Source organism: Suillus bovinus, assembly GCF_016758785.1.
Source record: "Suillus bovinus strain UH-Sbo-P2 chromosome Unknown EDB93scaffold_15, whole genome shotgun sequence".
NCBI classification, from domain to species: Eukaryota; Fungi; Basidiomycota; class Agaricomycetes; order Boletales; family Suillaceae; genus Suillus; species Suillus bovinus.
In genome coordinates this window covers 89087-110453 of record NW_024542071.1, presented here as the reverse complement: position 1 = coordinate 110453, position 21367 = coordinate 89087, and the positions used below count along the sequence as shown (strand labels likewise).

General features: G+C 45.6%; 8 protein-coding genes across 8 annotated transcripts; 6 read left to right on the top strand and 2 right to left on the bottom strand.

The window, feature by feature from the left end:
* Positions 1-174: 174 nt before the first annotated feature.
* EDB93DRAFT_1248556 (uncharacterized protein) lies at positions 175-1612 on the top strand (the record flags this gene model as incomplete). The annotated part of the gene is made up of 2 exons (XM_041452732.1): positions 175-991; positions 1128-1612. 2 exons carry the CDS (start codon positions 175-177, stop codon positions 1610-1612), a joined length of 1302 nt encoding a protein of 433 aa, XP_041309511.1.
* Positions 1613-3596: 1984 nt separating this feature from the next.
* On the top strand, positions 3597-3893 carry EDB93DRAFT_1052165 (uncharacterized protein; the record flags this gene model as incomplete). Its single annotated transcript, XM_041444698.1, has 1 exon — positions 3597-3893. A coding segment is annotated over one exon (297 nt), but the record flags the coding sequence as incomplete, so codon positions are not given.
* A 6480-nt stretch (positions 3894-10373) lies between these two features.
* EDB93DRAFT_207430 (GMC oxidoreductase-domain-containing protein) lies at positions 10374-13100 on the top strand. The gene is made up of 16 exons (XM_041455700.1): positions 10374-10505; positions 10561-10812; positions 10861-10952; positions 11009-11188; positions 11242-11252; positions 11307-11426; positions 11492-11718; positions 11764-11850; positions 11900-11948; positions 12002-12139; positions 12192-12261; positions 12309-12397; positions 12454-12677; positions 12734-12753; positions 12805-12927; positions 12978-13100. Exons 1-16 carry the CDS (start codon positions 10460-10462, stop codon positions 13056-13058), a joined length of 1809 nt encoding a protein of 602 aa, XP_041309509.1. The 5' UTR covers positions 10374-10459; the 3' UTR covers positions 13059-13100.
* Positions 13101-14048: 948 nt separating this feature from the next.
* On the top strand, positions 14049-16732 carry EDB93DRAFT_1270365 (GMC oxidoreductase-domain-containing protein; the record flags this gene model as incomplete). The annotated part of the gene is made up of 16 exons (XM_041454314.1): positions 14049-14094; positions 14150-14401; positions 14450-14541; positions 14598-14777; positions 14831-14841; positions 14894-15013; positions 15074-15300; positions 15345-15431; positions 15484-15532; positions 15586-15723; positions 15776-15845; positions 15896-15984; positions 16038-16261; positions 16318-16337; positions 16390-16512; positions 16563-16732. 16 exons carry the CDS (start codon positions 14049-14051, stop codon positions 16641-16643), a joined length of 1809 nt encoding a protein of 602 aa, XP_041309508.1. The 3' UTR covers positions 16644-16732.
* EDB93DRAFT_208038 (uncharacterized protein) lies at positions 16539-17966 on the bottom strand. Its single transcript, XM_041455701.1, has one exon. The coding sequence runs from the start codon at positions 17610-17612 to the stop codon at positions 16827-16829; it is 786 nt and encodes a 261-aa protein (XP_041309507.1). The 5' UTR covers positions 17613-17966; the 3' UTR covers positions 16539-16826.
* Positions 17967-18018: 52 nt separating this feature from the next.
* On the bottom strand, positions 18019-18938 carry EDB93DRAFT_1133971 (P-loop containing nucleoside triphosphate hydrolase protein). Its single transcript, XM_041449057.1, has 2 exons — positions 18921-18938; positions 18019-18859 (listed from the first exon to the last, which is right to left on the bottom strand). Exon 2 carries the CDS (start codon positions 18845-18847, stop codon positions 18098-18100), a length of 750 nt encoding a protein of 249 aa, XP_041309506.1. The 5' UTR covers positions 18848-18859; positions 18921-18938; the 3' UTR covers positions 18019-18097.
* An 845-nt stretch (positions 18939-19783) lies between these two features.
* EDB93DRAFT_1133966 (uncharacterized protein) lies at positions 19784-20711 on the top strand (the record flags this gene model as incomplete). Its single annotated transcript, XM_041449056.1, has 5 exons — positions 19784-19922; positions 19955-20140; positions 20279-20316; positions 20380-20597; positions 20654-20711. Coding segments are annotated over 4 exons (396 nt in total), but the record flags the coding sequence as incomplete, so codon positions are not given.
* Positions 20529-21358, top strand: EDB93DRAFT_1133962 (uncharacterized protein). The gene is made up of 5 exons (XM_041449055.1): positions 20529-20597; positions 20654-20884; positions 20940-20999; positions 21053-21139; positions 21196-21358. Exons 1-5 carry the CDS (start codon positions 20589-20591, stop codon positions 21265-21267), a joined length of 459 nt encoding a protein of 152 aa, XP_041309504.1. The 5' UTR covers positions 20529-20588; the 3' UTR covers positions 21268-21358.
* Positions 21359-21367: the final 9 nt, after the last annotated feature.

The window sequence follows — 21367 nt, the reverse complement described above, 5'->3', positions numbered from 1 at the left end:
CTGGAGCCCACTGCAAGGGGAACAGGTAACAAGTCCACTCTCTGCATTTCGCTCGTTTCACATCTCGCACCTTCGCATTTTCGCTTGTATCAGCCTCGCACTTTCGCACTTATAGCGCATGACTTTCCTGCACCTCGCCCTGCCTTCACACACAGCCATTTCACACCATAGGACATGGAGGAACCACAAGTAGACATATTTGGCATGCCCTGGGCATGTTGTAGCACAGCTCCACATTTTTCAGGTGATGCTACTAAACTCATTGACTTTTTGGAGTCAGTAGAACGCCTCACACAACCACTCAGCCTATCAGACAAGGACATTATCAAGTATGCCTTGAAGTATTCAGCACAAAACGAGAGAGAACTATTTCAGACATTTAAAGGTAACAACTTCAAAGACTTTGCTAATGAAGCATTGTACTGTTATCCAGGACATGGTACTTGCTACTACACACACCCTAAAATCACGAAATTCACGCCTATCGAAGCACCCCTTGATGCGCTACCTTTGCATGCCCCTCTGCAACTAAAATGCGCACCAGCACAGCTACTGAGCAAAGCTATTTCACCTGTGTGCAAAATACGTGAAGCTACCCTCACCTCAGCACCCCCAGAACCATTTTTCATCGAAATTGTCTCACCATCAGCCCAAATTGTCTCGCCCACTATCAGCAAACCTCAGGAACACCACCACGTAGTAGAACCTCAAGGATGTGAAGCTATATTGCCCGTGTGCAAAATACATGAAGCTATCCTCACTCCAGCCTGCCTAGAACCATCTATCGTCAGAATCGCGTCACCACCAGTTGAAATTGAATCGCCCATCATCAGCATACCTCAGGTACACCCACCCAAAGCAGAATATCAAGGAAGCGAAGCTATTATGCCCATGTGCGAAATACACGAAGCTATCCTCGCCACAGCCTGCCTAGAACTGTCTATCATCAAAACTGTCTCGCCGTCAGTTTATATTGAAGCGCCCATCATGTGTGTGCCATTGCAGCCTATATCCAAACCAGAACATTAATTAGCCAAAGCTATTTTGCCTGTATGCGAAATACGTGAAGCTATTTTCACTCCAGTCTCACCCAAACCACACTACTAACACAATTTTACCGCAAACAGATCAAGAAGAGCTCAAATGCAATTTGCCTTTGAGCGTGCCTCATTGCATGCATTATACGCCATTAGAGGAGCATTATGCGACTCTAATTTACCACAGTTTGTCTCAGGAAGATTCGCTTCTTACTGATGATTTCGCACTTTTCGCATTTTCAGAGTATATTGAAGACTGCTTGCCAGTTAAGCACCCATGCATCACATCGCCCAAGCACCATGTCTCAGACAACCCTGATGCATCTCTAATGCACTATTACATGCGCGATCGCGCGAAGGGTTCGCTTGAAGAGACACTGTATATTCAGTTTTCGCATTTTTCGTCTTTTTCGCATTTTTCACTCACAACAAGCGATCCACCTGTTGCTGCTACCTTTCCTAAGGATTGTAATGCATCTCAGGACTACCTTGTTGATGGGGCGCACGCGTTTACCTCGCGCTTGGAAGACTATGTCTGTTTTTGCATTTTTCGCATTTTACCTGCTTCATTGTGATTTCAACTTCACATCAGCTTCTAATGCTTTGCCTTTAACCCTGCATCAGCTAGCAATTAACTCACCCTTCAGGCGAAGCCATCGCGCGTCATGCGCGCGAATTTTTGCACGCTGTGCTCTCATTGTTACACAAGAGTTTTCCCACTATTGTGTTTTTATTGTTTCATTGTTTTCGCATTGCATTCCTCTCATTCAAATTAATCCATACTTCATTCAGTCATCCAGGCGCAACTCAGGCGTTCGCCTGACACATACACACTTGCTTATAGCATCGGACATCACATTTAACTTCGCACTTTTCACTCTAATTCGCGTTTTTCGCATTTTCACATATGACACTCATTTGATCTTTATAGCCCATACCAAAGCCTATCTCTTTTCGTTTTGGTGTCAACTAGCACCTCATAGACAGCCCAGGCGACGCATTTGCGCGATATGCTCGTCTGGTTTTGCATATCTTTCATGTTTTTATAGACTAACAGTATACCGGCCTATCCTCGCTCACATAGGGGATATAATCATTTTCATGCCAAAACGCGATAATGCGCTAGCCTTGCGCGCCCCCTATCATGCTGTAGAGCCTCTCTACATGCCTCGCCTCGCCTTGCCTTCGCGCACCCTCGCCCTGCATTGCAAGGTGCAGGAATACATTCATCTGGGCACAAGTCCGCCCGTGTTCGCATTTCGAAGAGAAACAAAGCACCCCAAGCGCGCCAGCTTCGCGCCCATGGCCCATATTTATTCGCATCATCACCCTCATACCCTCGCACACCAATTGCCTCACCAACATTGCCCACAATTTTTGCATCTTTGCTATCATATACCATCAAACATAGAGTATAGTCCATTTTACCCCAGGTTTCATCTGGAGATCTTTGATTTTCATTTCGCATCATTATAACGTCGCCCATAGGGCTAATCTTGTGCTGATATATATGCTATATAGATCCACTTAGAAGAAAAACTCAAAAACATTCTTAGATTGTGCCCGCTGTAGAAAGCTGATTTCTACTGGGCTCAGCAGAAATCGTACTACCTAGACAACAAATATTTAGGTAGATCTTAGCACAACCTAGTCTGCTATACTTGCAGAGCAAGTGTGTTCGATCCTATAGGGGTTGCTAATTGGTATTAGTAGTAAAAATGTGTCAGTAATGCAAATAACAAAATGTCTGATGGTGCGAGACGATGTCCGAAGGTAATCCGATGATGTCCGAAGGTACTTATCCAATGTCCGAAGCCAAAGTACGATGTCCGAAGCCAAAGTACGATGTCTGAGATTTCAGACTTTCGGACTTCACGATAATAGGTCAGAAACTTTATAACGAGTGTCGGATTGTGAGCGGTATGCGCGAGTATAATGAGTGACGGCGTATGACGGTGAACGAATGGTAATATTTTGCAATGCAACTAAGAACTACGAGAATATTCTGGGTGATCCACAGAGTCAGGAAATGGCTCCTAACTACTGGATGATGATTGCTACGGGTCACTACAGAGTATTTAAGTAAGTACGTAGAGATTTGGAATACTACAGGTGAAGATAGTAGCGATATATTTCGGGTCCAATGTCCTATGTAATAAGACACAAGGTACTGCGGACATGTAATAATGTAGTCCGAATGTCAGAAAATGCGCATGGGAATAACTACGCACCTAGTGAGGCTAGTTTGGATGGACAGGACACGGGATGGACAAGTGCGCGCGAAGTGCGATCGACCGATGCGATGTCCGAAGGTCCGATGCACTGGATCCAATACGGAGTGTTTCAGACATGTGCGAAAGTGCGTCGGACATGTGCACATATGTTTTGGGTGTTGATGTGAGTATGAAAATCCGTGGTTTCGAGCCCAATGCCGCGACCATCGCTACACCGAACAGATGCAAATTTTGCCTTGGTGGTGTGGAATATGATTCAGAAAAAAGAAGTTGGCATGAATACAAGTTTTCAGATAAGTTCATTGTTTCAGCACACACTTGCTAAAAAAGAGCTGCTCGTATTCTGCCTCGGTTGCAAGCATCTACCAAATTTCTGAGGGGAAGTGTTGGATACAAGTTATGTCATCATAATGAGATACATGCCTTGATGAAAAAATTTTGCACACCAGCAATTTTTGTGACTGTCAATCCTCATGATCTTACCAGTAGTGTAATTCCCATGCTTGCAGGTATTGAATTAGAAGAATGGATGGTGATGAGTTCATTTGAACAGGCCAAATTAGTGGCTGCAAGGCCAGATGCTGCTGCTGTTGCATTCGATTTACAAATCCAAGCATTTGTTGATATCATAGTGAGATACAAACATGGCCCTGGTGTGTTTGGTCATTGTCAGGCATATTATGGGATGGTTGAAACGCAAGGGAGAGGCACCTTATATTGTCATATGCTTCTCTGGATTGTAGGAAATCCAAGTTCTCAGGTTTTGCATGACAGGATGGCAGAAGACAATGATTTCAAAGGCACTATGTTTGCTTGGGTAGAGAATATTATTAGTTGCAAGTTACCATATGATAAGGGCCCATACCTGAGTGATGCACTGCAGATATCAGAAAACTGACAAGGGCAACAGAAGAAGGAGATCCTCGTCTGAAAAAACAACCGCAGTTAGTGACATTGGACGAGCTGTCATTTGAACATGAATTCACGCAATTTTTGAATCATTTAGCAGTTGAATGCAACTGGCACGTCCATAATGATACATGTTATAAACATTTAAGAAGTGGAGAAAAAAAAGGAGACACTAATTGTAGGATGCGTTTAGATGGTAGGTTGCAGGAAGAAACAGTCATAGACAAAGAAACTGGTTCTATTGAACTTTAGTGGTGGCATAATTGAGTCAACAATTACACAGACTTGATTTTATTTTTATTGCAATATAATACAGACACACAGTTTGTTGGTTCAGGCCAAGCAGTGAAAGCCATAGTGTTTTATATAACTGAATACATTACTAAAGGAGATGTTCCAATGTATGTTGGCTTGCAGGCACTCGATTATGTTACTAAAATGCATGAACTAAAGTATAGTGATGCAAAAGATGTCGATGATGCTGTCACAAGTACCTTTAACAAATCATTATTCTTTCCTAAGTCTTCCTAAGCACCAACACACAGCGCCTAAGTCAAACCCTAACCCTACAGTAAAAGTGTCTACCAGTTCGGAAATCCCCTTAGCACCTACAACATGTTACAAGAACATCTAGATGCTTGGGCCCCTACTATTTTTCTCCTGATCCTCCTCGTATCAGCCCTCGCATCATACCCTTACCCAGACCTTACTCTTGTCATCCTCGTCATCCTCACATTCCCTTTCGCCCTCTACCTGTCACTTCAGCAAAGCCAGTACATTTGGCCGGATCCCTTCGCTGACGAAGCATACCCATGCTCCGTTTCGCCACCTGACTGATCCTGCGGACAGTCTCCTGACCCTTACCGTCTGGACGGTAAACTATGACACGATGCATGACGCATCCCCTTTGCCCTATTTTCCTTTCTTGATCTCTGACTCGATACGCAGTCGCACATGCGACTTATACTTAGACCCGCAGTTGCACGATCGTGCCCCTGCGTGGTTCGTTTCTCATTTCTGATCTTTGACTCACTTTCTTATCCAGCACGTTCTACCTGGATCGAACGTGCCTTCCTATTATGGTCTTACCCTTTACCGATTGCCTCTCCCGGTAGTACGAGTTATCATCCACTAATACGTCCCCTGTCCTCTATATAAACTCGCTACCATGTACCATATTCCCTAACTTGAATCTACTTGGTTCTTGACCTCCTACTCTCACCAGAGTGATTCTTCTGCCTCGCCAGCAGTCTATATTCTATCTTCTTATCTGCTCATCGCGGATAAGCCTATAGTCTCGATCTTTACTCATCGACTTCGTCGACGAGCAAAGCCCCTGTTAACTAGTCGGACTTCTGTCCTTCTAATTAAACGACGATCCTTACGATTAACCTTCGGGTGTCGTAAGCCTAGGCCGATATAGCTTATCGTCTCGCACCCGCGTGACATAAGCTACCCGATTTGGACATAGGCGTCAAATCGTACTTGCCGAAGACACGCCAAGTACGACCCCTAACCTTGGGCTAGCCCAAGGATGTCCACAGACCGTTGACGACACAAGCTCTGTTTGAGCGTCGCCAACAGATACCATCCAAGTCGTAACACAACACATGTCTTCGATGTGACTAATGAAGAAGACAAGTTCTTTGATTGTGAATAGATTAGATTAGATATGATAAGATAAGATATGGTCATGTGATACTTCTTTAATATTCTACGATGTTCTATGGTACGATTCTCTTTTCCTTTTTATGATTGGCTAGTAGTTGTATCTCAGTTTCAATCTCAGTTTCAATAGTTGTATATAGGTAGCACGTCTTGGTCGATAGCTCCTTAGTTCAAACCTCTTGTATCTACATCATTGTAGCAATCCAAGATGTCCTTGCTCATTCTCTTTGTTGTGATAACCTTAGTCTGAGTCCTAGTCTTGGCCCAGCATTAATTTGTTATTGGGTTGTGACAGATACTCACACAGCATGAAACTTGATCACAAAATCAGTCAATGTGTTACAAGAACATCTAGACGCTTGGGCCCCTACTATTTTTCTCCTGATCATCCTCGTATCAGCCCTCGCATCATACCCTTACCCCGACCTCACCCTTGTCATCCTCGTCATCTTCGCATTCCCTTTCGCCCTCTACCTGTCGCTTCAGCAAAGCCAGTACATTTGGCCGGATCCTTTCGCTGACGAAGCATACCCATGCTCCGTTTCACCACCTGACTGATCCTGCGGACAGTCCCCTTGCCATTACCGTCCGGACGGAAACCTATGATATGATGCACGACGCATCCCCTTTGCCCTGTTCCCTTTTATGATCTCTGACTCGGTGCGCAGTCGCACATGCGACTTATACTTAGATCCGCAGTTGCACGATCGTGCCCCTGCGCGTTTCACTTCTTATTTCGATCGTTGACTCACTTTCTTATCTAGCACGTTCTACCCAGACCGAACGTGCCTTCCTATTATGGTCTTACCCTTTACCGATTGCCTCTCCCGGTAGTACGAGTTATCACCCACTAATACGTTTCCTGTCCTCTATATAAACTCGCTACCATGTACCATATTCCCTAACTTGAATCTACTTGGTTCTTGACCTCCTACTCTCACCAGAGTGATCCTTCTGCCTCGCCAGCAGTCTATATTCTATCTTCTTATCTGCTCTTCGCGGATAAGCCTATAGTCTCGACCTTTGCTCATCGACTTCGTCGACGAACAAAGCCCCTGTTAACTAGTCGGACTTCTGTCCTTCTAATTAACGACGATCCTTACGATTAACCTTCGGGTGTCGTAAGCCTAGGCCGATATAGCTTATCGTCTCGCATCCGCGTAACATAAGCTACCCAATTTGGACATAGGCGTTAAATCGTACTTGCCGAAGACCCGCCAAGTACGACCCCTAACCTTGGGCTAGCCCAAGGACGTCCACAGACCGTTGATGATACAAGCTCTGTTTGAGCATCGCCAACAGATACCATCCAAGTCGTAACACAATGTGATGATGGGGCATCAGGAGACATCTCATCAACAGGTCATGAGTTATTTGATAGGCAGAGGAGATTATCATACTAGCCGTGCTTTCCAGACATTCAAGTGGTTTGAATTTATTAATGCCATTGACAAATTTGAACTAAATTTGCGCAACTGTGAGGATCCAGATGTCAAGGATGATAATCCCTCAATGTACATTGAAGAATCTATGACTGTAGATATTTCAGCAGAAAACTTAGAATTTACCAGTGACATACAAGATTATACCAATGAGAAGCTAGGGATTTTGTGTGCCCACAATGACCATTGAACGTTGAATGACAATTATTTGCAAATTACTAGTACATGACCAGCAAGTATATTAATTATAATCAATATCTCTTGCATTCTGGAGCAACTTGTTGAGCTCGTGAAGATTCCCAGCAGCCATTAACTTGTCAACTGCTCTGGGAGTCATAGGTCCAGACATTGTGTAGTCCCATTCATCAGCCACCAGGTTCTCCATAAAATTGAGGTGGTCTTGCTTATAAATGAACTTTTAGGACTTGTAATGCTTCAAGTGTGGCTGGTGTAAAGAGTAAATCTTCGCTGGGCTCAGCAGAAATGGTACTACCTGGACAACAATATTTAGGTAGATCTTTAGCACGACCTATGCTGCTATACTTGCAAAGCAAGTGTGTTCGATCCTAAAGGGATTGCTATATTGTATTAGTAGTATAAATGTGCCAGTAAGTACGTGTTTCAGTCACATACACCTTCCAATCAGTTACCTATCATGGTAAGATGAGAAAAGTCTCCTCATCTTCAAAATGGACCGCGCATCTAAAATGGCCAGTGGGAATGGCAGACTGGTGGGGGGCAACCTCACACCAGGGCATTCGCAAGTCCAGAGATGTAGAAAGGCAAAGGCCTTGTAGACTAGTTAGTACTGTCCAACATAGGGTACATTACCCCAATGGACAGAAATTGGAACCAAAAAAAAAAATGCACCAGTAATGCAAATAACAAATGTCCAATGCTATGAAACGATGTCTGATGGTAATCCGATGATGTCCAAGGGTACTTATCCAATGTCTGAAGCCAAAGTGCAATGTCCAAGATTTTGGACTTTCAGACTTCACAATAATAAGTCGAAAACTGTATAACAAATGTCAGTTTGTGAACTGTATGCGCAAATATAATGAATGAACAGTAATATTTCACAATGCAACTAAGAACTACGAAAATATTCTGGGTGATCTGCAGAGTCTGGAAATGGCTCCTAACTACTGGATCATGATTGCTATGGGTCACTACAGAGTGTTTAAGTAAGTACATAGAAATCTGGAATACTATAGGCGAAGATAGTAGTGATATTTTGGATCCAAGAATCTAGGTAATAAAACATGAGGTGCTGTGGACATGTAATAACATGGTCCAAATGTCAGAAAATGTGCACGAAAGTAACTGCGCACCTAGTGGGGCTAGTTTGGAAGGACAGGACATGGTATGGACAAGTGTGTGCAAAGTGCAATTGGCCGATGCGATGTCCAAAGGTCCGATGCAGAGTGGCTCAGACATGTGTGCGTATGTTTTGGGTGTTGATATGAGTGTCCAAAACGGTAGTTCCAAGCCCAGCACCATGATCATTGTTACACTGGAGATAAGTTGCTGTGCTATAGAGTGCAGGTCTCTTTGCTGGATGAAAATATGTGCTCAGAAGGTACAGATGAAGCTTGAGCAGGCAGGACATCCATAGTGATGTGAAATAGAAGCAGAAATGTATGTTCTTTTTGCTGACATGATACCTGTCAACCTTATGAATTACAGTCATGTAGTGTACCTGCATCTTTGCAATGAGAAAACTCACATTTGGCATCCTTCCTGTCAAGTTCAAGTTCCTTGCAGGAGTGTTCCTCTGTGGTTTCTAGTGTTGGGGAGTGTACCACTGGGTCAGAGACAATGATAGTAGGGGTTGGAGGGATAGTGCTATTAGTAGTAGAAGATAAGCACTGCACATTTACTTTCAGGTTGTTCATGCAGCCAAATCCAACCACTCAAGTTTGATGCTTAGGTTGACAGTTATGATTTGGTCTATGAAAAATGACTCAATAAGTGAAAAAAAAATTGAAACATGCTCATCAAAAGTGCGCATATGCATGTTTTCCTTCCTTCATTGATGTACTGGTTCAGTTTCTCAAGACCAATGTCGATATGGTGGGATAACTTCCAGATTGTGCTTTGTAATTGGGTCCACTGGCTATTGAGCCTGGGGCCATTCACAGGGGATTTTGATGTATGGATGAAGTGCACCGAATCAATTGTAAATCTTGGACTCAATGAGGTGCAACTTGATTCAAATTGAAGTTTCAAGTTGAAACAATTTTGGTCTTTTCGAACCAAATCAATTTCACATCAAGTTTAACTTGCCTCAATGGCAACACTAATTCCTACAGTATTGCTTCAAATGCCACATGTAAATTGCATTGAATATTCAAGGAAAATCAAAAACTTTATTCAGGGGAAATGTGCTGTAAACTGGGACTGAACATGACATAATCATGTTGTCTTTATCTCCTGTTTATCTGCTGATAATTTGGAATTTCCTACATATATTCCTCTGCCATTATTTCACCTCAGAGTGCGGTGGTACAAACGGTTCCTGACTACAATCGATTTCGGAAATTTGCGACATAAACCAAAGATAAGCAATCCCGCGGACCGCGGTTATCCATGGCACAGCTTCCAGAAATACTGAACAGCAAGCGGAAATATGCGAAAGCGGTTGCAATTGCAATGAATTTCAAATGATCGCAGAGAAGGTCCCAATCCGCCTTCGACGCTTCGACATCATGATGGGCTCACATGTCACGGTGATACTGAGTGTTTGCGACACCTTAGTCTCCAACTCTCTAGGCCCATTCATGTGGGGCCGAACCTAGGTACGTACATCAACAGTATAGGCTTTCTGGGTTAGCAAAACTGACCCCATAGAGTTTTACTAAGATACACCCATAGTTCAACCACCCCTTAGCGCGTGTTTGACCCCCTTACGACTTGCAAACGACACCATCATTTTAGAATCGAGCACCTATCACACATGGACGCACCCCGTATCTCTTTACGTGGCCTGGTAGTGTCATTATCACCATTCATAATCAATTCATCATAATCTAGACTCTCGGGCTTTACCTAGCGATTTGTGATGTATCGCAAGTCCCCGACGAGCGCCAAGATAGGCTTCACTTCAGTGGAGGTTATAAGATGGCTGCAAGGGGAGGCCTGAACTTGAAAGTGAGCCTTCATCTTGATGTCTCATCCAATCCTGTCAGAATTCGATATCGTTTTTGCTGGAGGTAATCACATATCATCTCTTACTAGTTTTCGCTCTTCACACATTATTTTGTATAGGTGGTGCTACAGCTTGTGTTGTCGCAGGTCGCTTAGCTTTATGCGATCCCTCGCTCAGGATCTTGATTCTAGAAGCCGGTCAACACACCCTCAATAAACCTATTCACGTCCAACCCTATCAATATCCCCTCAACCATGCACCGACGAGCACCACAGTCACATTTAACATCGGAAATCCGTCTCCTCGTCTCAACGGCCGTGCCCCGATCGTTCCTTGTGGTCGTTGCGTCGGCGGAGGCTCATGTGTGAATTGTGCGTAGCATACTTGCAAAGATGAAGAAGACCCTGATAATGAGACAGTTATGGCATACACCCGTGCACCTGCTTCGGACTATGATGATTGGGGAGCCGATGGTTGGGAATCTGAGAATTTGATTCCCCTCATGAAGAAGGTCTCCAATTCGTTGTCAGGATTTTTATTCAAATTGCTTATATGTTCACGTTATAGCTAGAAACATATCAGGTGCAGCCTGATCGTCCAACTCACGGATATGATGGACCCATCAAAGTGTCAGCTGGTGGGTGTAAAATGGGTATCGCGGACGAATTCATCCAGGTTGGCACGACCTATCACAAGAGGCAGTATGCCGACGACACCAACGATTTAGAAACATGCAATACATACAGTGTACGCTATCATTTCTCTTTCTCAATCGCGACCATTAACCAGATTTATCTCAGCCATGGCGCAAGTGAGTTCCTGCACTCGTAGACAAATGTGAATTTTCAATTCATGTATATAAAAGGTACATTGACGGGACAACCGGAAGGCGTTCGGACGCGGCTCACAACTATGTCTACAACCAAGCTCACAACCCGAATTTACACGTCTGGGACGGAAAACGCGTGAAGTGTGTCATCTTCGAGTAAGTAGCTATTTGAGATCGCAGCCGCAGCAAACTATTGACAGTTTTTTTTTTTCAAATGAAAGGGACAAGCGTGCTGTAGGTGTTGAGTTTACCAGCGACCCAGTGTCTTGCCCAGACGCTGATCAGTCATCGACTATTGTGAGAGCATCAAAACTCATCGTTGTATCTGCTGGGGCGTTCGGTTCCCCGACGATTCTGGAGAGGTCTGGGATTGGTGCTGAATCGATCCTCAAGCGGTGCGGTGTCGAGCAACTGGTGGATTTACCTGGTGTTGGCGAAAATTATCAAGGTGCGCTTTTAGTTTATTTCAAAAAGCTTGGCTTAGGACAGTCAGATCATAATCTCGTCTTTGCTCCATACTTGGCTGCTGACGGGGCTGTTACTATGGACGCCCTCTGGCGTGGGGAGAGTATCCTACAGGGTAAGCATGTTCTGCCCACGATTGCAGCACTTTATAACTACCGATGTAGAAAGCCTTGCGCAGTGGAACAGCACCGGCAAGTCGTTGATTGCACAAAAGTCGGTGCAAGTTATCATTATCACTGTTTATATGATCCTGATTTGAATCTCAGTGGTCTTGATTCAAAAATAAAGTGGCGTCCTGATGACGAGGAGTTGAAAGCCATGGATCCAGCCTTTCTACCACGCTGGAAGGAGTTCTTCCAGGACCGCCCAGACAAGGCTGTTGCGATATTTTCTGCTTTTGCAGGGTGCGTACGCAATTCCTCGCTCTGATTATATATGAATGCTTATGACAGCCAGATATGTTCAACCGCTCTCGAGGCCGCTTGTTCCTCCTCCTCGCAACTACATGACTACCGGTTATTGTACAGTAATGCCCTCTGTTTACCTCATGGGTGTGATTTAATCTCTTCATAGCTTTACCCCGTGTCCATTGGAAGTGTTCATATCGACGTGACAGAGGACGGCAAAGAAGGAATGGACTTTAATACAGGCTTCCTAGACGAGTGAGTGGGTGTATTTCATTGTAGGGCACTTTGCGTGACTGAGACACTCGACACAGTCCGTCGGATATTGTACCTCTTAACTTTGCGTACAAAAAGATGCGCGAACTTTTTCGACGCATGGCCTCCTATCGAGGTGAGGTCACTGCTGGCCATCCTGATTTCCCCGAGGGAAGCGCTGCAGCTTGCGGAGAAGCTTCGGGGCCAGTGGACTTGAACGCGCCTGACATCGTTTACACTGCTGAAGATGACGAGGCAATTGATCGATTCCACCGCGACATCGGCAAGTACTGAATTGCCATCTCCTTTGTCATGATAAATGACCGAATCGAATACTAGTGCAAACAACATGGCACTCGGTGTGTGCCGCTGAAGATGTATGATTTTATATCTGATCTTTGTATTTGTAGCTTGGGACTTGCGCCATGAAACCACGGGCAGATCAAGGAGTCGTCGACGCTCGGCTAAATGTATACGGGGTGTCAAACCTGAAAGTTGCAGATCTGTCCATCTCGCCGTTGAATGTTGGCACGGTGGGTCCTGAACAAGGAATTGTTGATGTGGGATCTAATGATACACACAGAATACATATTCTACGGCACTTCTCATTGGAGAGCGGGCTGCGATGATCATTGCCGAAGACTTGGGTATTCATTACATTTGATATGTGTATGTATTTACGAGCTCCTGGAGGTTTGTGTAGGATACGTTTTTCCAATCCATGAAACTGTGTTTTCCAAGCCACCGACTATGCAAGATTATATAGTTCAATGAAGATGTCCATACTAGTTGTGTAGATACAGACGAGAACTACCGTAAAGAATGTTGTAGTCAGACTGAAACTGTAGGATGAAAGAAAACCATGGTCTTCATCGATGACTATGCACATACTATAGTACAGTGCAAGCATGGCAACTCTCCCTACTAGGACCGCAGGTTCGATCCATGTGTTTATATCAAAATGCGATAGAAAAAATTACAGCCATTCGCATAACGCTACGCCAAAAAAATACCTACATACAGAGCGGTCACTTGATTTTAATTTTCCGATCAGATGCTAGTGGGGATGACGGTCGATCTCGATCCACTAAGTGATGAGGAGGGGTCCAGCGGTCTACATGTGCATAGGAGTGTCACTGTTGCTTTCCTCGCTTAAAATATACCTATATTGATGTATGTTCATTCGCAAAATATTCGACGCGAAACAGTCAAGGGAGCACCTGAAATGCGAGCTCGCTGTAGCAGACAGCGAGCACGAAGGTTTACGGGACTTGCCGAACGTTGTCGGCTAGCATACTGGGACGTTGCCGAGGTGCCTAGTACCCACGATAAACACCCGCTAAGCAATTATTCATCCACCTCTAATTACGTGGGAGTCACTTCAGTGGCGAACAATAGAAACAGACTTTAATTTTGATGTACACGTAGTAGGCACGCCACGCAAGGCTGCCCGGGCCGTATTAACTTGTTCAGACGTGGCTTAGTGCAGTTCGAGTCATTATTGCCATTCAGTTTTGATCGCGTGATTTGTGACGTGTCACATGTCCCCCCCCATCATGCACGCCGTCGTGTACTAACTAATACCGATGACAGACTAAAGGTTATAAGATGAAAACAGCAAGGGGCAGCCTGAAAGTAACCCTCCAGATATCTTATGTCACATCCAATCCCGTCAGAATTCGATATCATTTTGGCCGGAGGTAAACAAATATCATCTTGCAGTAGTTTTCCATCTTCACACATCATTCTGCGCAGGTGGCACTACAGCCTGTGTCGTCGCAGGTCGCTTAGCTGCATGCGATCCCTCGCTCAGAATCTTGATTCTAGAAGCTGGTCAACACACCCTCGATAAACCTATTCATGTCCAACCCTACCAATATCCCCTCAACCAAGCACCGACGAGCACTACCGTCACATTCAACATCGGAAATCCGTCTCCTCGTCTTAACGGTCGTGCACCGATCGTTCCTTGCGGTCGTTGCGTCGGTGGAAGCTCATGTGTGAATTGTGCGTAGCATAAATACAACCATGAACAGGACTCTGATAATGAGATAGTTATGGTATACACCCGTGCACCTGCTTCGGACTATGATGATTGGGGAGTCAGTGGTTGGGAATCGGAGAAATTGATTCCCCTCATGAAGAAGGTCTCAAATTTATTTTCAGGATATTTGTTCGAACTACTTATACATTCACGTTCTAGCTGGAGACATATCAAGTGCACCCTAATCTTCCAACTCACGGATATGATGGCCCCATCAAAGTGTCATCTGGTGGGTGTAAACTGGAGATCGCGGACGAATTCATCCAGGTTGGCACGACCTATCACAAGAGGCAGTATGCCGACGACACCAATGATTTAGAAACATGCAATACATACAGTGTACGCTATCATTTTTCGTTCTCAATTGTGACCATTAATCAGATCTGTCTCAGCCATGGCGCAAGTGAGTTCCTGCACTCGTAGGCGGTTGCGCATTTTTGGCTCATGCACAAAAGGTACATCGACGGGATAACTGGAAGGCGTTCTGATGCAGCTCACAACTATGTCTACAACCAAGTTCACAACCCGAATTTACATGTCTGGGATGGAAAGCGCGTGAAGCGTATCATCTTCGAGTGAGTAGATCTCTGAGATCGCAGCTCCAGTAAACGTTTGATGGCCTTTTCCAATGAAAGGGACAAGCGTGCTGTGGGGGTTGAGTTCATCAGCGACCCAGTGTCTTGCCCAGACGCGGATCAGTCGTCGACTATTGTGAGAGCATCAAAACTCGTCGTTGTATCTGCTGGGGCTTTCGGTTCCCCGACGATTCTGGAAAGGTCTGGGATTGGTGCTGAATCGATCCTCAAGCGGTGCGGTGTCGAGCAACTGGTGGATTTACCTGGCGTCGGAGAAAATTATCAAGGTGCGCTTCTAATTCATTTCAAAAGCTTGACTTAGGACCCTCAGATCACAATCTCGTCTTTGTTCCATACTTGGCTCCTGACGAGGCTGTTACCATGGACCCCGTCTGGCGTGGGGAGAGTATCCTACAGGGTAAGCACGTTCTCCCCCACGATTGCCGCACTTTACAACTACCAAAATGTAGAACACCTTGCACAATGGAACAGCACCGGCAAGTCGTTGATTGCACACAAGTCGGTGCAATTTATCATTATCACTGCTGGTATCGTGCTGATTGGAATTTCAGTGGCCTTGATTCGAAAATCAAGTGGCGTCCTGATGACGAAGAATTGAAAGTCATGGATCCAGCCTTTCTACCACGCTGGAAGGAGTTCTTCCAAGACCGCCCAGACAAGGCTGTTGCAATATTTGCTGCTTTTGCGGGGTGTGTGCATATTGCTAAGTTTTGATGATGTAGGAATGCTTATGATAGCCAGATATGTTCCACCGCTCTCGAGGCCGCTTGTTCTTCCTCCTCGCAACTACATGGGTGCCGGTTATTATACAGTACTACTCTTCGTCTGCCTCGTTGTGTTTTTACTGAATATATTGAATAGCTCTACCCCGTATCTATCGGGAGCGTTCATATCACCGTGACAGAGGACGGCAAAGAAGGAATGGACTTTACTACAGGCTTCCTAGACGAGTGAGTGGATGCATTTCATTTTAGGGCACTTTGCATGACTACAACACTCCTAGTCCATCGGATATTGTTCCTATTAACTTCGCGTACAAAAAGACGCGCGAAATCTTTCGTCGCATGGCTTCCTACCGAGGTGAAGTCGCTGCTGGCCATCCTGATTTCCCAGAGGGAAGCGCTGCAGCGTGCAAAGAAGCTTTGGGGCCAGTGGACTTGAACGCGCCTGACATCGTCTACACTGCCGAAGATGACGAGGCAATCGATCGATTCCATCGCGACATCAGTAAGTGCTGACTTGTCATCTCCTTTGTCACGATGAATGACCGAATCGAATCTCAGTGCAAACAACATGGCACTCGGTGTGTGCGGCTGAACCTTCCATGATGTTACGTCTAATCTTTGTATTTGTAGCTTGGGACTTGTGCCATGAAACCGGAGGCAGATCGTGGAGTCGTCGATGCTCGACTAAATGTATATGGTGTGTCAAACCTCAAAGTTGCAGATATGTCCATTTCGCCATTGAACGTTGGCACGGTGAGTACTCGACAGGGAATTGTTGATGTGCGATCTAATGACATACACAGAACACGTATTCGACGGCACTTTTGATTGGAGAGCGGGCTGCGATGATTATAGCCGAAGACTTGGGTCTCAATTATGTTTGACCGTCGGCTGGAGGTCTGAATTTTATAAGTATAGCAAATGCTCCGATGGTCACGTGACCACATAAGCGTTACGCAACATGAATTTTTCTCGATACCTGCATACTTGTCGTACTCACTAAAGCTACTGCAAAGTATGTGATGTGCATAGCGATCAATCCTCGTCACAGCAGCAAGTCCGTTATGCTACCGTGACGTGTACGTGAATGTTTTTGCGACCTTCGAAGCCAATTGTGTCTTCATGCCACATTGACCCTCGAGGTCCCTCTGTAGTTTAGCCTGCATCTTCTTATCCTCCGTATCAGAATACCCAAAATATCGCATGAACGAGCGGCCTATCGATCCATGCTTCCATCCCCCTAACACTGGCGTGTCGGCTGCATACTCCCGGATCAGCTCACGCACGGCTTCTCTCGATGCCTTGTACTTCACAGCCTCATTCTTCAGGGTCGTTACGCATGCATGTCCCCCCACGACGATCTGGGATGCCTCTAATGATGCACAATTCCGCGTCCACCATTCCTCCATGACTGGCTCGTCCTCGAGGCACGTCACCACCATGACTACGGGGACTCGACGCTGATATAACACTTCGTGGAATAACTGGTAGTTGCTCCGCAATGCGCTACTATCACGGCCTTTTTCAACGCAATATATCAACAGATTGGTGCCGCCGTATGCATCAAGCTTGCGGAGAAGGCCGCTGGCATTCTTGATGGACCGGTGGTACTCCTCTGGCTCGAGTTCTGGGTTCTCGATTCCCATCGTGTCGAAGATGTTGCATTGCATCTCATCATCAAAGAGCTTTGGTAACACATATTTGGTCCATGTGAGGGTGCAACGCTTGAGGTTGGAGCCAGTTTTAGCTATGTCCTGGTCTGCAATGAGGTTTATGAGGGAACTCTTTCCAGCGCCCATTGCGCCGAATATAACTATGTTTTTAGCGGGAATGGGAGTTTTTTTCTTCGCCATCGTGATGTTGTAATGGGTAGCTGGCGGTTTTTGGGAAGTGGTCAAGGTGAAGCGAGTTGTTCCTTTGGACAGTTCGAATTGACTTAGCTATCTGTCAGGGCTGTGACGTCTTGTACCCTTATATAATGCAGAAGCTTTCTGACACGACTTTTCCGCGCCCTGGTTTAGCACTTTGGCACGCGATAGCCGTGCTGCTACGGGCGGGGGCGTAACTTGAATACGTGTGCAGGGTATTCATCAAACACGCCACCTTACAAAATCGCGTGCAGAATTGCAAGCATGTGGTAGTCAGCGAGTTGTAGCTGGGCAGCACGCACAGGAACTATTGTAGGTGAGTGTGCTCCACGTTGACTTTCCATGTCTCATGTCGTAGGAAGATAGCAGAACCGAATATTTTAGTCCCACCTACCAGTCAAATTACATGGTCATAATGAAACAGCTACTCTGTCCAGCTATCGTAACCAGTAAACATAGTGGAAATTCTGTCATCTATTAAGTTTTTGGATCACTTCTTTCGCTAGGTTATCATCCATCCCGCAGCGCTTCGTGAGGACCCCAAAAACGTCCGACTTGCTTGGACGTCCCGTTAAGAGGTCTTTCAACTTTCCGATGAACCTGGCAAGCCACCCATCTCCTCCGTTCCAGTCCACCACCGTATCCTCATGCCGTGTGATCAGTTCCCTTACTTCTACTTTGGATGCTTCATACTTCTGCTTGTATCTTTGATCCAGGTTGGTCGCTGCAGTGATACAAGCATGATCGACACACTTGACTGCATGGTGGTCGAATGATCCCTTGTTCCGCGTGTACCAATCGTCCATGGGTTCCTCCCTTTCCAGGTGAGTAACGATGAGTACAACTGGTATCTTCTCCTCGAAGAAAAATTCATAGAATAGCCTGTAGTTTGTGACGAACGTTGGTGGTATCCTGCCTGCCTTGATGCAGTACAAGAGCAGATGGACTCCTCCATTATCCCTCAGCTCCCTCATCAACTTGTCAGCATTGGTGACTGCGTCGAGAAATCCGCTAGGTTTCATGCGATTGCCGTCGACCCCGGCAGTATCGTAGATGCGATACAGCTCGTCTTTAATGGTGACATCATACGCTTCATAGCGCAATGTACAATGTTTGGTGTCCGGAGAGGTCTTAGCGACCTGGCGCTCTGCGAGGAGATTGATGACGGAGCTTTTCCCGACGCCGCTCTCTCCAAAAATAACAATGTTTTTGGCGGACATTTGGCAATGGACCTAGCACGGCGGTTCTTCAGTACTGGGCTTATAGCAAAAGGGGGTACAAGGGTGAGCTCACGATTATAGCGAATTTGTTGCTTCTGGCTGGGTGGATGATTTTGGACGAGAGCGATAATTCGATGGGTTCTGATACTTATGCCACTGCAGGCACGACACGGTACACGATGAAGGCTACGACCTGCAAACCAAACATGAGGTTGGATATTAACTACCTTTTTTGTCGAACCCAGAACCCAGCTTTGCCAGTTGCAACGTGTAAGCAACGTTGTGAAAAGGAATCAACCTTTATTTCCTGGACAGTTCAGAATTCAAAACTGCACATCGTAACAGCACGTGTTACCCTTGCGTCCACGACCTGCTTCGGAAATGGCCTGGAAGGCTGGCCGAACTATCGATCCAGCCTAGGCCAAGGGTGTTGCTGCTGGCCTCCATTATCGTTTGTCTATTTCTGCTATGTCCTTTTTGTTATTGACGCCTAGTACCCAGTCCAATCAATGAATGTCATTCACAGGTGCAACATGGTCTGCAGCATGACTGCTAAGCGTACCTTCTTATAAATCCCACGAGCGCCCTTGACAGTTGAATTTTGTCGCGAGTGTACATAGTGTCTTGACTTCTTGGCAAGCTCCTCTTGCAAAGTAGCCCTGCCTGCATGGCGGAACCCATACCTGAAGAGTGAGTCCCCTCCCATATCAGCTGTATGCTTTGACCCTTCATCGATTACCTTGTGGTGATCCCAATAGTGACTTGACTTATCTGAGACGTTGAAGCACGGAAAACCATAAATAAACAGCGGGTCATTTGACATGGTTTATTGGTATACAACTCAGATCTTTGGTACAATAAAGGACTACGTCGCCAGTGGTGCATTCGCAAACGTTTACAAATGTGAATGGAGACAACCATCGGGCGTTGTCAAGAAGTCTGGCCAATGGGCAGCGCTGGCGTCACTTGCTGATCAGCCTGTCCATAATCGCACTACAGGTCGCAGTAAAATCCTTTAGGCATCACATTGATCATTCCTCGGAGCAGGACTTAAGAGTAAGGGTCTATGTCTTCTGTTCTGAACACTATTTCATGTTGATTTGCTAGGGGTTTCGACGACATGGGCACACCTCGTCCACGATAATATCGTCAAACTTTACGGAACGACAGAGGACTTCGGGCCAACCACAGCCCTTGTCTTCCAGTGGTTTCCGGACGGCACGCTAGCCCATCTAATCACAGAACAGGGTGCTACATTAACCATCAAGTCCAAGTTCAAGCTGGTAACTTCAAGTTAAACAAACCTGTTTAGCTGCAATGAACCTAAAATGAATTATTCTCATCCATGAGCTTCACGGCATAGCATCTGGGCTCTACTATCGTTTGTATTCTATTCAGTCTTCTTGTTTCGACTAATAAAATTGCCGTCAGTTCACTCTTTTCCCGTTGTTCACGGTGACATTACGAGTGTGAGCTCATCCTCCTTATAATCAATTGCACTCCCTGAACAATGCAGTCTAACGTTTTGGTAGATCTCAAGGAAGGAGAATACAAGGCTTGCCTAACGGACTTCAGCTTGTCGAGTGTCCTCTGCAATCGTTTGAGAAAGTGCGAAATTGAAGGATCAACTGTTCGGCCTGGTGCAATCAGGTGGACTGCGCCTGAGTTGCTTACGCTACATGATCGCCCTTCCGATATCAAACCGACCACGTAGAACGACATCTATTCCTTTGGTTGTGTCATGTACCATGTAAGTGTAAGCGACTCAATCTACAAAATCCACATCCAATGTATCATTCATCCCAGTTGTTGACTCTGACTGTTCCTTGGCATGACATCGACGAATTTCAAGTCCTTCAAAAAATCCAAAATGGAGAGGCTATCCCGCGTCCTGATGTATCCGGGGCGATGTCTGACGTCACGAACGCCTTCTGGAATCATATCGAGCAGTGTTTGTCAATGGATCCACCTGCTCGTCTATGTGCCTTCGTGGCTATGACCTTCATAGCGGACAGACTAAAGGCTTTGAAACAAGACGTAAGCTCATGACTTGTCTCTCGTCACGTAGGAATAGATTTTCTGACTCTTACAGGATATCCTTGTTGGAGGGGTACAGGAAGGCCATCAAAGTGCATGCTCGGTCGCAGAGCAGGTATGGACTCGCCAGCTTGTGGTTGAAGTAACTCTTAAATGTCTATCGACCAGTCTTCCTTGCAAACCGTTTTCCTGTCATGCAATACCAATCCCTCTAGTTCTCTAACATACCATTCCTTATCTACAGTCACATCACTAGTGAGCGTCTACTGGTGCATTGTTTTTACGTGTACTGATACTTCCGCGCGGTCAAGTTACTTGCTGGCCCTTTGAATGTGTTGCTTTTCGGGGAGACTGGGGTCGGAAAAGCTCCATTATCAACTTGATTATGGGACGTGACGTCGCATAGACGTCGTCAGGTGCAGAAACCTGCACATTGCAGCATACCTATGAAGTCAATCTTGCTGATCGCCGATTCAAACTTTG

Excerpts from the sequence above, each read along its gene's own strand:
- EDB93DRAFT_207430 (XM_041455700.1), top strand. The coding sequence starts at position 10,460 with ATGTCTCATCCAATCCTGTCAGAATTCGATATCGTTTTTGCTGGAG. Across the intron at positions 10,506-10,560 it reads CGATATCGTTTTTGCTGGAG|GTGGTGCTACAGCTTGTGTT; the intron begins GTAATCACATAT and ends TATTTTGTATAG. Across the intron at positions 11,427-11,491 it reads GTGAAGTGTGTCATCTTCGA|GGACAAGCGTGCTGTAGGTG; the intron begins GTAAGTAGCTAT and ends TTCAAATGAAAG.
- EDB93DRAFT_208038 (XM_041455701.1), bottom strand. The coding sequence starts at position 17,612 with ATGGCGAAGAAAAAAACTCCCATTCCCGCTAAAAACATAGTTATATTC.
- EDB93DRAFT_1133962 (XM_041449055.1), top strand. Across the intron at positions 20,885-20,939 it reads TAAAGGCTTTGAAACAAGAC|GATATCCTTGTTGGAGGGGT; the intron begins GTAAGCTCATGA and ends TGACTCTTACAG. Across the intron at positions 21,000-21,052 it reads CATGCTCGGTCGCAGAGCAG|TCTTCCTTGCAAACCGTTTT; the intron begins GTATGGACTCGC and ends TCTATCGACCAG.
- EDB93DRAFT_1133971 (XM_041449057.1), bottom strand. The coding sequence starts at position 18,847 with ATGTCCGCCAAAAACATTGTTATTTTTGGAGAGAGCGGCGTCGGGAAA.